This window comes from Ambystoma mexicanum, chromosome 4q, assembly GCF_040938575.1.
Source record: "Ambystoma mexicanum isolate Mex_15411 chromosome 4q, UKY_AmexF1_1, whole genome shotgun sequence".
NCBI lineage: Eukaryota > Metazoa > Chordata > Amphibia > Caudata > Ambystomatidae > Ambystoma > Ambystoma mexicanum.
Window position 1 is genome coordinate 450,556,892 of NC_090928.1, and position 13,819 is coordinate 450,570,710.

General features: G+C 45.0%; 1 protein-coding gene across 1 annotated transcript in view; it reads right to left on the reverse strand.

Annotated features, from left to right (window-relative positions):
* Nucleotides 1-4,260: 4,260 nt before the first annotated feature.
* Nucleotides 4,261-13,819, reverse strand: part of REL (REL proto-oncogene, NF-kB subunit) — a 951,280-nt gene continuing 941,721 nt past the window's right edge. The window contains exon 11 of the mRNA XM_069608033.1: nt 4,261-8,723. Coding sequence (XP_069464134.1) covers nt 7,840-8,723 — 884 coding nt within the window. The 3' untranslated portion in view covers nt 4,261-7,839. The remainder of the gene's footprint in view (nt 8,724-13,819) is intronic.

Sequence of the window (13,819 nt, forward strand, 5' to 3'; positions counted from 1 at the left end):
CTACAATTGTAAGACTAGAGATCGAAACTCGCACTACACACTTCTCAAACAGCACCTCCCTCTTTTTGCTAGGGTTTAGTAAACTTAACATCAAACCCTCTCCTTTGACTATCTCAAGGGCTCCTGAAAGTAGTCAACTGCACAACATAACTTTTTAATGAGCGGTGTCTCTCTGCAGATACCGCAGCACATCTCATTGCAGATCCACATCATAAGTGGGGTCTCACCACCATGCCACACTCAGGTGCCTGGTACAGACATAACCCCACACTTTCCCATGTCAATACTAGAAGAGATTTGGGATCTCAAGAAACAAAACTCTTCAGAACTCTCAGTCAACAACATTCTCCACAAAATGTTAAACATACACACATAGGAAATATGGCATTTCAGCATTTTAAACATATTTTGCTAAATGTCCATAGATGACTTCATCTTTAACCTGAAAGTCCTCAAACAGGTTAAATCCTGCTGCATTCGCTCTTCGTCCAACCATACAACACTTTATCCTATGCAGGCTAGCTCACAAAACCATTTCAGTAATTTCAGCAATGAAGCACTCACATTACCTAACATTTTCAGTCCTAAACTCTTAACACTCCGCGTGTTTTACCTTACGAGTCTGGTCTAGTCTTTAGTAATACACGGTCCTATCATACCTTAAAATCCATTGCTAGCTTGCAGCTCTAACATCATGAACATTTTGACGTATGCTCTACGAGTCCATTGCTCTCAAAGACCCTAAACCTCAAAGCCCATAGCTGCGCACAACACCATAACGTAGAATCCCTCATAGCCTGTAAACTGCTTGAAATTCACACTTCATAGCACATGCTATTGCATCAGTTAGCATTTAAACCTATGCCATTGCTAAAAATCCTTGTTATGAAAATGCAACAGAGTGCTAATTTCCACACAAAAAAATTCAACTGAAAACATAACCCACTTCAGTTGGATAGCACATTTTTTTACTTACAGCAAAACGTAAAAGCCAAGCACTGCCATTTTATTACTCCCCCTGCCATCATTTTGCCCTTAAACATGAGTGCATAAAATACACTAGGCATTACATCCTCTTAGTTTTCTGATGCTCTGGGAACTCAGCACTACTCTGGTTGAGCACAGTACCTTACATAGTCATCCACTTATGTAAACGTCCCGCTTCACATTGGGACCTCTGCCTTCTTCTTGATTACCACCACCGGAGAACAGAAAACACTTCCATGGCAGCTTCCCGTTGTCCTTATGGATGCGGACCATCATTTTCCCACCGCGTCACTGACATCCAAACATCGTGCTTTGCAAGACCATTAACCTGGCGAACCGACCACAAAATCCCGGCTAGGTGTTGCCGCGCCCCTCATCTCACTTGTTCGGGTGCTTGGCTGAGGGGCCCACCTAACCTCCTATTATGAAGACATCACAGGCTGGCGGCATGCAGCAAGGTCCTTTCCTCGGAACTTCCAACTCCTTACGAAACACTCCACAATGTAGCCGTGGGCTGAGGAACCCACACCTCCTCGCGATCGGCGTTCCAGCCATTCACCATCCCCTCCACTGGGCCTCATATGTCATCAATGCATTGTTGAACACCAATCCCAGCAGAGCTCTGTGATTCCAACAGCCGCTTTTGCGCCAGGTAAGCAGCACTTAACTGCAGGCTATACTTCCTCCTGATGGGTCATGGCAGCGCTTCACCACCCCCATACCATATAAACTTATCAGGAGATGCACGTGCTCTGGGAACAAACATCATATTCTTTGCATTCCCATGGACCCCTAGTGAGGCAAAGAGCCCTTTTTGTTTTTCTTCAGATCCATTACACCCAGGGCATTTCTTTTGCCTCTTGCCTGGTCGCAGTCCCATTGCCTTCTACAAAGTCCTGACCTGAAAGCCAACTTCTTGCCCAGGGTGAGCACCGCTTTGCTTGCCCACAGACTATCCTGGGTGCCCGTCTTCAGCACTGGGGCACAGCACCTCCTTCTCTTCACTCAGGGTAAACTTATGGGACCGAAATCATCCCCTTTCTTGGCCCTGGCTCTTCCGATTTGTCCTGGGTCTTACAGCCTCTTCTTGCCTTGGGACTCTGGGCACTTGTTCCTTTATCCTTGGGGCCAGCTGAAACTCCCCTTCTTTCTTGGCTCAGGGCACCAGCTCCCCTTGATCCTCGCCCAGGGACTTCTGCTTTTACCCTGGGGACATCCTGCAGCTCCCTCTATTTCTTTCCCCTGGTGATGGGACTTAGTTGTGGGGGCAGTGGTTTCTCTCTCTTCTTTTCTGCACCCCCTGCAGCAGACTGGTCATCTTAAACTTCTCTCTTTTGCCACGCAGGCCAGTTTCCAGTCTTCCAAGAAGACAAACTCGTCTCCAGTGAAATGAAGTAGGATCCTCAGGCATACAGTGTAGGTTCCAGTACGTTTACTTTATTCATCTTCAGTCAGTTACATTAAGATGTTACGGAGATAACCACTGGCTCCCAAAAACCAGGCAGGACCTCTCCAACTGCCTGCCACTAGAACCTTAACTGCACACATTCTCTCACTCACACATTAACATTCTCTCAGTCACACCCAACATTCTCTCTGCATCACCAGGCTCTACATCCATCCCAAGCACTATATATAAAATCATACAAATTGTTCTTATTTTCTACCAATGTTTCCCTATGCATCTTTCCCAAGTTGAATAGCAGCACCTGGTGACTGCCATGAGACTGAAAAGGCCTAGATTATGCAGAGAAGAGCTGTGCGCACAAGGAGGAGGGAGCCACACCGTATCTGATTTTTCCCTCAAGGGAAAAGGGGAGGAAAAATATGGTGGAACAGAAACCTAGCAATATCCACACCTTTGATTTGGATAGCTACTCAAATCAACGAGTACATTGAAAAGGAACAAAATGGTAGAAAAGGCATATTCTAATACGAGCCAACCTTTAACGGGCTGGCAAAAACCGAAGGGGGATGGGGGGAGACCTGAAGAGAATTATCGACACATCATCCCAACCAAGACCAAACTAGACTTGGATTGCGTCCCTGGTAAAGGCACCTTGTCAGACTGACTGAAGGTCTGAAATACCCATTCCAGATGAATCGGGGGAGGAGGTTGTGAGAAAACTCTTGGAGGACCTAAAACGAGAATTTCAAATGCCAAACTCAGATATCTTTAAATATTGGCAACAAAGGCATTACATGCATGGAAAAAAGGCAGAGGATACCAGAAGGGGTCTGTGCACTTGCCCACCTAATTGCTTAGGGTCATAAGGGTATCATAACAAGAGAAACAGCATCCTGCTTCTATTAGGCGAGTGTAACTGCTACAAAGATAGATCTACTCAGGGACCTGGAAATCAGATGGGAGACTGTCTCACGGTCGACCATCCCATAAATCCAAATGGGATGCCACGTTTGCATCCATACCTAAAATGACATTGCCCCTATCTTGGCATGAATCCCATTGCAAAATGTTTAGTAGGTTCTGTAGGGTCCCGAAACAAACAACCCACTGGGATACTACAGGGAGTTGTAGGGCGTGGGGAGCATGCTAAGAGGCAAGCAGCATGCAGGGATATTTATCTTAAGAAATTAGACTAGATACTCCTGGAAAGGCTGTACAGGCAGAGATGATTTAGGTCACAGGGGATGCACTTCCCTTTAATTCTTTCACAACTTTGTTTGGACGCGCTAATGAGGGCGAGGCAAGGTTCAGGTGGAAGATGCAAGTGATGTCACAACCTGAGGAGCATGGCATGAATGCCGCATGACCTCTGCAGTGCGCAGAGCAAAGTTGGCTCCATGGGGCAAGCAGCTCGGTTCAGATTCCCAAAAGCAACACAACGGGGTATGGAGGAAGAAGTACGGGCGGAGGGGGATAGAGGCAGAAGCGGCTGGTGTGAGTTTTAATATTCTTGAGCTTTGCTATTTATGATCTTAGGTTTAGGCTTTCCAAGATTGAAATACCTTTTTCTTCTTAGTACACCAACAATCAGTTGCGCTACAGGACTCTCTAATTGTATGCGTGCATAAATACAGGGCCACATCATTTGGATTAAGTAATCGCTTGCAGTAAATCCTTTGACTTTGCTGTAATAACGGGCAACAAAAAAGTAATTTTGCAAAAAAATACATTTCAATTGCAGTGCACTTTTATGAAACATGGAAATAATCATTAGTGAGCGTTAAGAGCAAATCTTTGTGTCTGTACAGCTGCTGCACCAGTCATACATATTTATTTATAACCAAAACAAAAATTAGATTCCAAACAATAGGAGAAAATATTTATTTACAGTACAAGAAAAATACACATAAATGTTTTTTTAAACATAAAAACCTACAGATTAGCAGGTTATTGAGAACTTTAGTCAATCCTTTCATTTTAACATCTTCACTAACACACTTGACAGTACATTATAATAATCCCCATCCCTTAAGGGCAGTAACCTCCATCTACTGCATAGCAAATCACAGCTTATGACACTTTCCCAGAGGGCACTGCACAAGCAAGCTCTCGTTGGCATTATATATATATATATATATATATACACACACATTAAACATTTATCTGTACATCCTTCTTACATGTTGAACTATTTCTATGCTGTGTCAGCATCATCGGCTTAGTATGTTACATCCATGTCACAATGTTTGTAACATTGGCGTGTCATTAGTGAGAACTATCATTTAGGGAGGTAAGTCACTTCAAGACTGTTGTATCAGACCATGCATGAAATGACGCTATTATATTTATTATTTTCAATACTTCAGCACAGTGGAGTTAGTCTGTCCTTCCCGGAGAATATTGAAAGTCCTTTGTTTCATCCCAATTACAAGTGAATGGTACCACTCATGCGAGACTACTGACATCTCTTTCACCTAATTCCCACTAAAGAAATATTGTAGATTGGATGAAAACCAAACATTTTGGTAATTGTGCAATAAGAACTTAAGGAAACAGTACTGTAGCAAATCAGGTGGACTGAGGAGGATAGGAACTTCCACTGGAGTCTGCAACAGTACATGTTTCCTCCCCTAAGTGATCCTGTCAGAGTGCATTTCCCAGCGGCCGACTCCATAGGAGCTTAGCGGTAGGTGAAAAGGCATGTTTAATTTTCTGCTTGGATAGCAAAAATGCAAATGATTTATCACCCACATTAGAATGCCACTCTGTTATTGCAACCTAGAATTAACTAATTGCTACCTATAATATGACTAATAAAAGGGCCATCTGTCCTTGAACAGACATGACCAGAGTTGGGTGTTCCTAACCCACAGATCATGCTTCACAGCATTGTTCACTTCTTGCTCAATATGATCTGTCGATAGGACCAAGACTGTCTATTTATCTACATGATAGCTGCAGACCCAAAGTAATGAGGTGGGTTGCCTATGCCTTGCTTGGGCAAAGAAGCTGCAGTAGCCAAAACAGCTGATCCCCAAATGCTTGGGCAATAGACAGGGCACACATGTCCCTTATGGTGATCAGTAAGACACAGTGGTTGCATTTAGACCGCCTTTTTCAAGAAGTAAGTTTTAGGCAAGTGCAATACGATTTCAAAGTGGTTGGTTGTGAAATGTTTAGCCTAGGAACCAGAACCAAGTCAATGCTCCCAAAAACTGAACTGCAAGCCGGAAAGTTTGGGGCGTGAGGAAGGGGCAGGTATGAGAGATATTTTGCAAACGTTTTTGCAAAGAATTGCATCATCCCATTCTTGGCCGGTAGTAGAGTTAAGAGTGTGGATCTATGGGAAATACATAAAATAGATTTCTACAATCACTCTTCAATCACTACCATCTAATACATGCTTCTCGACCCAATACTACTAAACGTGCAGTGCACCGCAGACCTCAGGAAAGAATGGTGGTAAGGCTCACACAATCACTGCGCACTAAAGGACTTAGTTCATTCATTTATTTTTCTTTCCACTGGACTTTACAATGACATAGTCATTACATACACTAAGGTTGAGCTTGCTTAACAGCAAACGATAAATAATTCAAACGAATTAAAAAGGGCACCATTTTGCAAAGCATAGATTCGCAAAATACAGATGCTTGTTAAATGAACAAAAAGACTTGTGACAAAGAATAACCCTATATAAAAAGAATTATTTTGATCTCGCAACCCTTACAGTGAGAATACAAGAGACATACACCCCATTACAATGTAGCACATGCATGGATCAATTTCATGAGAATGTTTTAACATTTAAGCGTACAATGCGTTCGCCCTGTCTACATAACATTTTTTATCATGGTGGTAACCCCATAATTAGATTTCGATTTAAATATTCACTTATTATACACTCTAACAAGACAATATGGCTTAAACTGCGAAGGATTTGTTGTTTGTACTAACCAATTAATGTTGGTTATTTTAATACTTACCTGGATGATTTGTCTTAATTTTGCTTTAGTAAATTTAAAATATACTTCTAGCAAAGTGCTGCGCAAAGTTATAAAATACATAAAACCGTGATTTACAAAAAAAAATACAATAGCAGCATCATAATGGTAATCGGGTGGAGGGACAGACAGAAGAAAGGATATGTATTTTAAGATGGGAATGAAGAGACCCAAAATGGTGGCTGTGTGAGCAGCAGAACGGGCATAGTGTGCTACAAAGCTAGGAGCAAGGAGCGAAAAAGACGAACAATGAGATTGGGCATATGGAGCACAAGGGACAGCATACCGGGACCGGGAGGAAGAAAAAAGGTGACGGGCGTGGGCCTAAACAGTAACAACAAGAAAAGAAAGGAAAGACAAGTTGTAAATGCACTTTCAAACGATATAATGGAATTGAAACAGGAGACAAGTAGAGAACAACAGACAGCCACTGGGAGACCCACGGAAGGGCCTGGAATGACCATGCTCAAGAATGTGAATGATGCACAGATATATGTCCCAAATTCATCGTGGTAGGGCATCACTCATCTGCATTAGTGACTGGAAGTGAAAGAGTGCATGAAACAGGACTAACTGTACATTACTTCAACCTTTGCTGGGGCTGAATTCCTGCGATTTGCTGCTATGCAGTTGTATCCTTTTGTGTTCAGCAGTCCCGAACACGTTACTGGATTTTACTATTTAATGGGTAGACAGCCCCAGTTCCACTACTGTGAGGACGAACACTTATCCGGTATAGGCAGGGCAAGCTGCAGAGCTTGGTATTGGATCTGCAGAGATTACAAAACCAGCACATTTCCAACTGTATCTGTCTGTAGGATTATGCTTTTCATTCCATCGAATGGGTTTTGTTTGATTGTTCACGCACTTGTGTTGTCCTCATGCTGGTGGTGCTGTTTTAGGCAGACTTTGGAAATGTTCACTGGCTACTGTGAAAGGTGTGAGACTGGAGACGCGTGAATATTTAGTGGAAAAATTGCTATCCCCAGGTGGGAGGAGACATGTGTCGAAGAGGTGGGAATATAGGAAAGAGGTGCAAGGATATGTCAGATAACATGCCCCAGATTTTGCTTTAGAAAGTGAGCATCATATTACAACCATTCTCTGGGATGGTGTTGGCAACTTGGGATAAGTTACCAATGGAATAACACAACATGGACCATCTGTTGGCTGCCTGAAGAAAGCAATGGAACCTACATTTTCAAACTTTACTTCAGTCCTTGTTTTGTCTTATTTTTCTCCAGTGAACTGTATTGATCATGTTTATTATAAGCACAACAACGTCTATGGGTAACGTTTTCACCTAAAAACAGAATACCAAAATCCAATAAATAAAAAATATCATGGATTACTACACACAAACGCTTGTTAAGGGAATTGCGGTGCAGGACCGTCCATGTAGAACATGCTATCAAAGTAACAAATATGTGGTACAACAGGCTACTTTTGTGGATTCAAGACATCTGATAGGTCTGTGAGGTTCTGCAGAAAAGCTTCATAATCCGATATTGTGGCAAAACTGTGCTCCTCTATAGAGTTGTTGGCAGCATAACTTGTCTCCCCTTGGACACTTTCCATATCATAATAATTCAGTGAAGCCCCGTTTTGATTGTGTTGCATGTGATTAACCTCTGGTTTAGACTCCGTAAGGATGCCGTTGTTTGGGAAGCTGAAATCCATCTGACCAAAGGAGCAGGTCTGTGCACCTAGAGAAACCGAACTGAGCTGAGCCGATACCGTAGTTTCCATCATGTGATCCGGCGGCAACTGGAGAGCGTGTTGATCGTGCTCGTTGAGAGTTGGAGCTGGAGGAAATAGTGGATTCTCCATGTTTTGATACCCAAGACTACTCCTCTGAATGGTATCTGTGCAGGGAGCCACATTCATGACACATTCTTGTTGCGTTATTTCGCTGTTAGAAACATGAAAGACGCTTGTCTGAGGGGTGGTTGAAGGGCAAAACACGTTGGTCTGAATGCTACCTTTATTGCAGGGCTCAATAGGAAGTTCCAAACACTTGAGAATATCTTCATCTAGTGTAGGGAGACTGCTGTGCGGGCTGATACGAAGTACAGCTGTGTGCGTTGATGGGCGCATGCTGAAAGCGCTTATAGTGGAATTATTTCTACTTATTTGTGTGGCTGAAGACTGTGGAGACCAACTGCAGTGGTGTTGGGGTAAGGCTGAATGCCCATCTGAAGTAGGAAATGCATTTTTACTGGAATCGTTGATGGGATGGTACAATGACATTGGAGTAGCAGTTAGTGATGGGGATGCTTGCATTGGTCTCACACATGACGACTGAGGGAACATGTTCAAGGGTTCTGAATAGGAGAAAAGAAGAACAAAATAAAGAGATGTCAGACAAAGTGAATAACTTGCTATTCTTACTGCATACACATTAGTATATAGTAGCATCTTCAAACCAGCAGCCTTCTGCTGGCAAAAAAGGTGAGCCACAGGGTTCGACCGTTCAACTGGAAAATGAAAACCATCATCCAAACCGTTCAGCTTCAATTTAAAAAAATAAAAATCACAATGAGTGCTACAAACAACAATCCAAAAACATAGTGAACTAGAACTCCTAGGCAGAAAGCATCACCACCAAAAAGGAGTCAAATGTGTCGAGCACCTTCAAATTAACTAATATGTTGCTAAGGAGAATGAGTTCACTTGCACACCCCTATATTTAGCTGGTCGAGTGTTCATTAAGATTCACCAAACTACATTGATCAAGAGATGACGAAACATTTGAAAATATCTTACCGCTTTGGAGGGAAAATGACACTGCCTACATCACCATGCTGTAGCATGTGCTCGCAAGACACTGAATGAATGGATAGAAGGTAAACACGTTGAACGCTAATGTCTTCACATCTTAAACCTTTCCTTCATCGGGGAGGGTGCTGTGAATTGTAGGAGAATGATAATAAGTTGGGAAGATTGCTTGTCCACTTGGTCAAAATGGCTACCATGATGACTACCTTAAGTCCATCAGAGGAGGCAGCAAGTACTCTCCACAAATGGGTATGTTCAGGAAATAATGTATGGGCTAGCTGAACAGTACAGAGCTTTTAAACAATAAATAACAAAAAAACAAACGCTCAGTCTAAGGCTGCAAGGATGATACTGTTAATAAACGAAAGACCGTTTTTTGTTGCTGTCTGTTAGGAAAGATTTCTTAATTGTGGGTAATTTTCCTTCCATGTGGCAACCCCTAAACTTTTTGCTGTTGTTTTCACCATGATCTAGATTTTGCCAGAGAAGTTCAGCCTTCTGCAGCACTCCTTTGTGCTTTCGCTGGATTCTTACGTGGAAACTGACATGCCCTTAAGACAGTCAGTACCGGGAAACGTTGTTTTCCGTAGTTCTTTTATCATGTTGTAGCTTTCGCGCAACATGGCACAAGAGGGCACTGTAAGCTAAGTTACTGCTCTCTTGGGTCTCTAGTCTTCTACAGGCCCTAGACACTCTCTTTGGATTGTTAACGAACTGTGCAAGTGAATCACGGACGGGACTGGTGGCAGTGATCGTTTCTTTGTGTTTTGAGCTCCTTTTGGCTGTTTAAGCACGTTTCTCGCGCTTAGCCCAAAATGGTGGCCTGGCTTCCAATATGGCCAGACCACGAGGCTCTTTGTCCTGTCCGCTGACCGTCTTGCCCCCTTCACCTTCCCCAGGTCGAGCCGACCCGGGGCCTTCCTTATTTGGGCATGTACTTTCCCGCAAAACCCAGATGCTTTTGCGGGCTTCTACAGGCCTTGTGTGTGCCTCCAGGATGCGGGCTGGGATGTCTGGTCCCAATACACTTCCTGGGTGCCAGAGAGTCTAGTGTGTCGTGAATGCCTGGGACCACCGTGGTCCGTGATATGTCCACGTATGGTGTGAGTGTTTTGTGAGCAGATCTCCCATTGGGTCCTCTCCGTGTTGGCGCGAAGGGAACCGTGGATAAGAGGAGGCTGGAAACACCACTACCATGTCGATCTCCTGAGTTCTCACGAACGAAGGAATACAGGAGCCAAGTATCCTGCAACTACGAGGCTGAACCAAGGAATCGCTGGTGACCCGCTGAAGGACTGCTCCTCTGCACCGCTGTCGCTTTGTGAAACCCTTTCTACCTCTGATGGAACGAGAAGGCCTGTACTGGTACTTCGACCCTTTGGAATAGTGGGAACAACTATTCTCGGCATCTTCACCATCTCCTGCACGTAAGCCTTCGGAAGTGTCTCTGGGCCATCCAGTGGACTGACCAGCCTACCCAGGAGTCTTGCTCTGTAACCGCCGTCAGGTTGCTGCTGTATTACGAGTCCTTGCCACTCCCACACGATTCGTACACTTGGCGTTCCCAGGTCTGAAGTGAGAAGTGTACTTTGGGCTGAAATACACACAGCCGCTCGTTGCCCTGCTGTGGTAACAAACTGTGCGGGTTCACTGCGTTTGGGACATCCTCAACTCTAACTTCTGCTGCCGTGGAATCTACACGACGCCGAGACGTCCCCTGCTCGTATCTGAACCTGCCAGCACTGAAACTGACACGGAGAGGCCTGGGTCTGCCTGCATCGGGACCGGTGAGTAGCATCGCTAGGAACTGGTCGCCCTCCTGCAGTAGCCCATAGCTTTTCCCCGCTGTGTCAAACAGCACGCCTTTCCATACTCGCGCTCTGCTTCTGCCCACAGTGGAGGCTGCGCTTGAGTCGTGGAGCCTGCTCATCTTCATTTGTTCACCAAACTGAACTGCCTGATTCCCTCGAGGAGACTCCCCTTTGCCCGTTGGCACCCGCGTGTGAAGGTACTTTTGAGCACAAGGCTCCACTCGTCGTAGGGCTCAGACTTCCTTTTAGTAAGGTGCCTCTGAAGGCGGACTGGGTCTAACTATTATTCGCACTGCCTGTTTTCCTCCCCATCTACGTGGTCTGCAAATTTCATGCGTCTAACTCGTTAGACTCGTTGGTAATTGTATATATATTGTATTTGATTGTGATGTGTTGGTTTACTTGAGTTTTATTGTGATTTCCCGCTACGGTCAATGTTACAAAGGCCTGGTAATAAATGTGTCTATATTTTTAATATAACACCTGCTTGGAGTAATTTGTAAGTGTCCTTGCTTTGTGTGCTCATTGCGGGCTTTCAGTCACCCTCACCCCTCTTGAGACCTAGTCTTGACCGCCGCGATCGCTAGCTTGATTGGTCTGGCTTGTCCAGAGGTTACCCTGTTCCAAGAAACTAGGCTGGCCTTCTGAACCTCTGCCCCTCCAGGACAGAGTTCAGAAATCCATCTCAACACTGTCTTACAACGCCTTACAGGACCATTGGAAGAGACTCCTGTGCTCTTAAATGCTAGCAACCAAAAATGTATGTCAGACTAATACAGTATCATCTCATGAAGATCAATTTTTCCCATTTTTTAATTTTGTCATAAATTAAATGTTCCTCGGTTGTTAAGAATCGCTATACAACTTTTTTTCCAATACATTTTTATTGAGAATTTCACATGTAACAAACACAGAAAGAAACACAAAAACCCGGTTTTCCCCAACCGTTAAAAAGCTCGGACACCGCCGGGGACATCTTATTTAATCTACGTGGGTTCAGGTGCCACCTCAGCATCAATTACAGCCAGATCTCCCGAAGCTGAAGAGATCTCGTAAGCTTAGGAATCTGTGACCAGAGCTGAGACCACCCCTGCTCCTCTAGGTCTCCCCCTACATCCCGCGTCCATTTGAGAATGTACATCCTACACCTCAGGGGTTCATTTTGTTTTATGAGTTTATATATAGACGACACCACCCCTTTATCACCCGGGTCAGTGTCCAGGTACTTTTCGAACTCAGTGAGAGGCCTAGTACCCGCTCGAATGATCTCTGGATGCGAGACCCAGTGCCGAATTTGGAGATATGAATACCTCTGCAGCTCCCCTATGCCAAACTCGTTCTTGCACCGCTCAAAATGTTTCACCTCCCCTTCCGCCAACATATCCCGAATCATGTGGCACCCCCCTTGAAACCAGGTGTCAAATGAAGGGTCTCCTGGGCCCGCCGGAGTAAATTGCGGATTGCTATGTATGGGCGTGTACGGGGAGGAAAAAGTAGTGATATGTGCCCTTCTAATAGCTTCGTCCCATGTGTCCCCTATGGTGGACGTGATATCGCTGCAATACATTCTAACCGGTCTGTCTTGCCTTGGCATCCACAGAACCCCTTCTAGGTCCCCACCGACCACTGCCCTATCCATGAACCTCCACACCTTCCCTCTATCATCCCTCTGCCATTCTCTTATGACACTGAGCTGCCAGGTAATATACCCTAAAGTCCGGCTCCCCACCTCCTCCCCGGAACGCCAAGGCCTTCATAAGGGACTCCGCCACCCTCGGCCACCGTCGCTTCCAAATAAAGCAGCTTGTTATCTTTTGTAGGGCTCTAAAGAAGGACGGCGGGATGCGCACTGGAAGGCAGGATCGCCATCTTCAAGGCATTGATTCTGCCCAACCAAGAGATCTCCAGGGGGCTCCAATCTACCAGTTTTGATCTGACCTTCCGAAGGAGCGGGGGGTAATTTGCGGTGTAGAGGTCGCTGAGGTTCCTGGTCAGATGAATGCCAAGGTACTTTAGTGAGTTGTCAACCCAACGAAAGCTATACGCTTTCTTAAGGTCCTGGACCCCACTGGACGTCAAGGTGAGAGGGAGGGCCTCCGATTTATGGGTATTGATTTTTAAACCAGCTACCTGGCCGAACCTGTCTAATTCTCTCGTCACTGCAAGCAAGGAGGTGATCGGGTGGGTCAGTGTGAAAATCATGTCATCCGCAAAGGCTGCAATCTTATGGATCTGACCCCATACGGGATACCCTCAATGTCCCTAGTCAATCTCACCGTTTGCAAAAACTGCTGCAGGTGGAGAGCATATAAGAGCGGAGACAACGGGCAACCCTGCTTAGTCCCCCTTTCTATTCGTACCGGCAGAGAGATTTGGCTGTTTACTGCTAAACGTATCACGGGGGCACAGTAATTTGCCTTTACTCGCTTCAGGAAGCCTGGGCCGAAACCCATTTTACCCATAGCCTCAAACAAAAAGCCCCACTCCAAGCGATCAAAGGCCTTCTCGGCATCGATCGCCAAAAGCAGGGCCGGTAGATTCTTTTTCTGAGCCTTTTCCACTAAATGAGCCAATCGCCTCACGTTATCGGAAGTTTGCCTGCCCTTTATAAAACCCGCCTGGTCTCATTGTATCAGTGTGGGGAGGACCCCCTTGAGACGATTGGCTAGGATCTGGTGTGGATTTTAGCGTCAACGTTAATCAACGCAATGGGGTGGTAAGATGCACAGTTAGTCGGGTCTTTACCCTTTTTATGAAGGAGTATGACTTTAGCCTCATTCATGGAATCGGGGATAAGCCCTGTGGAGCCAATAGAGATGAATTTAGTAAGG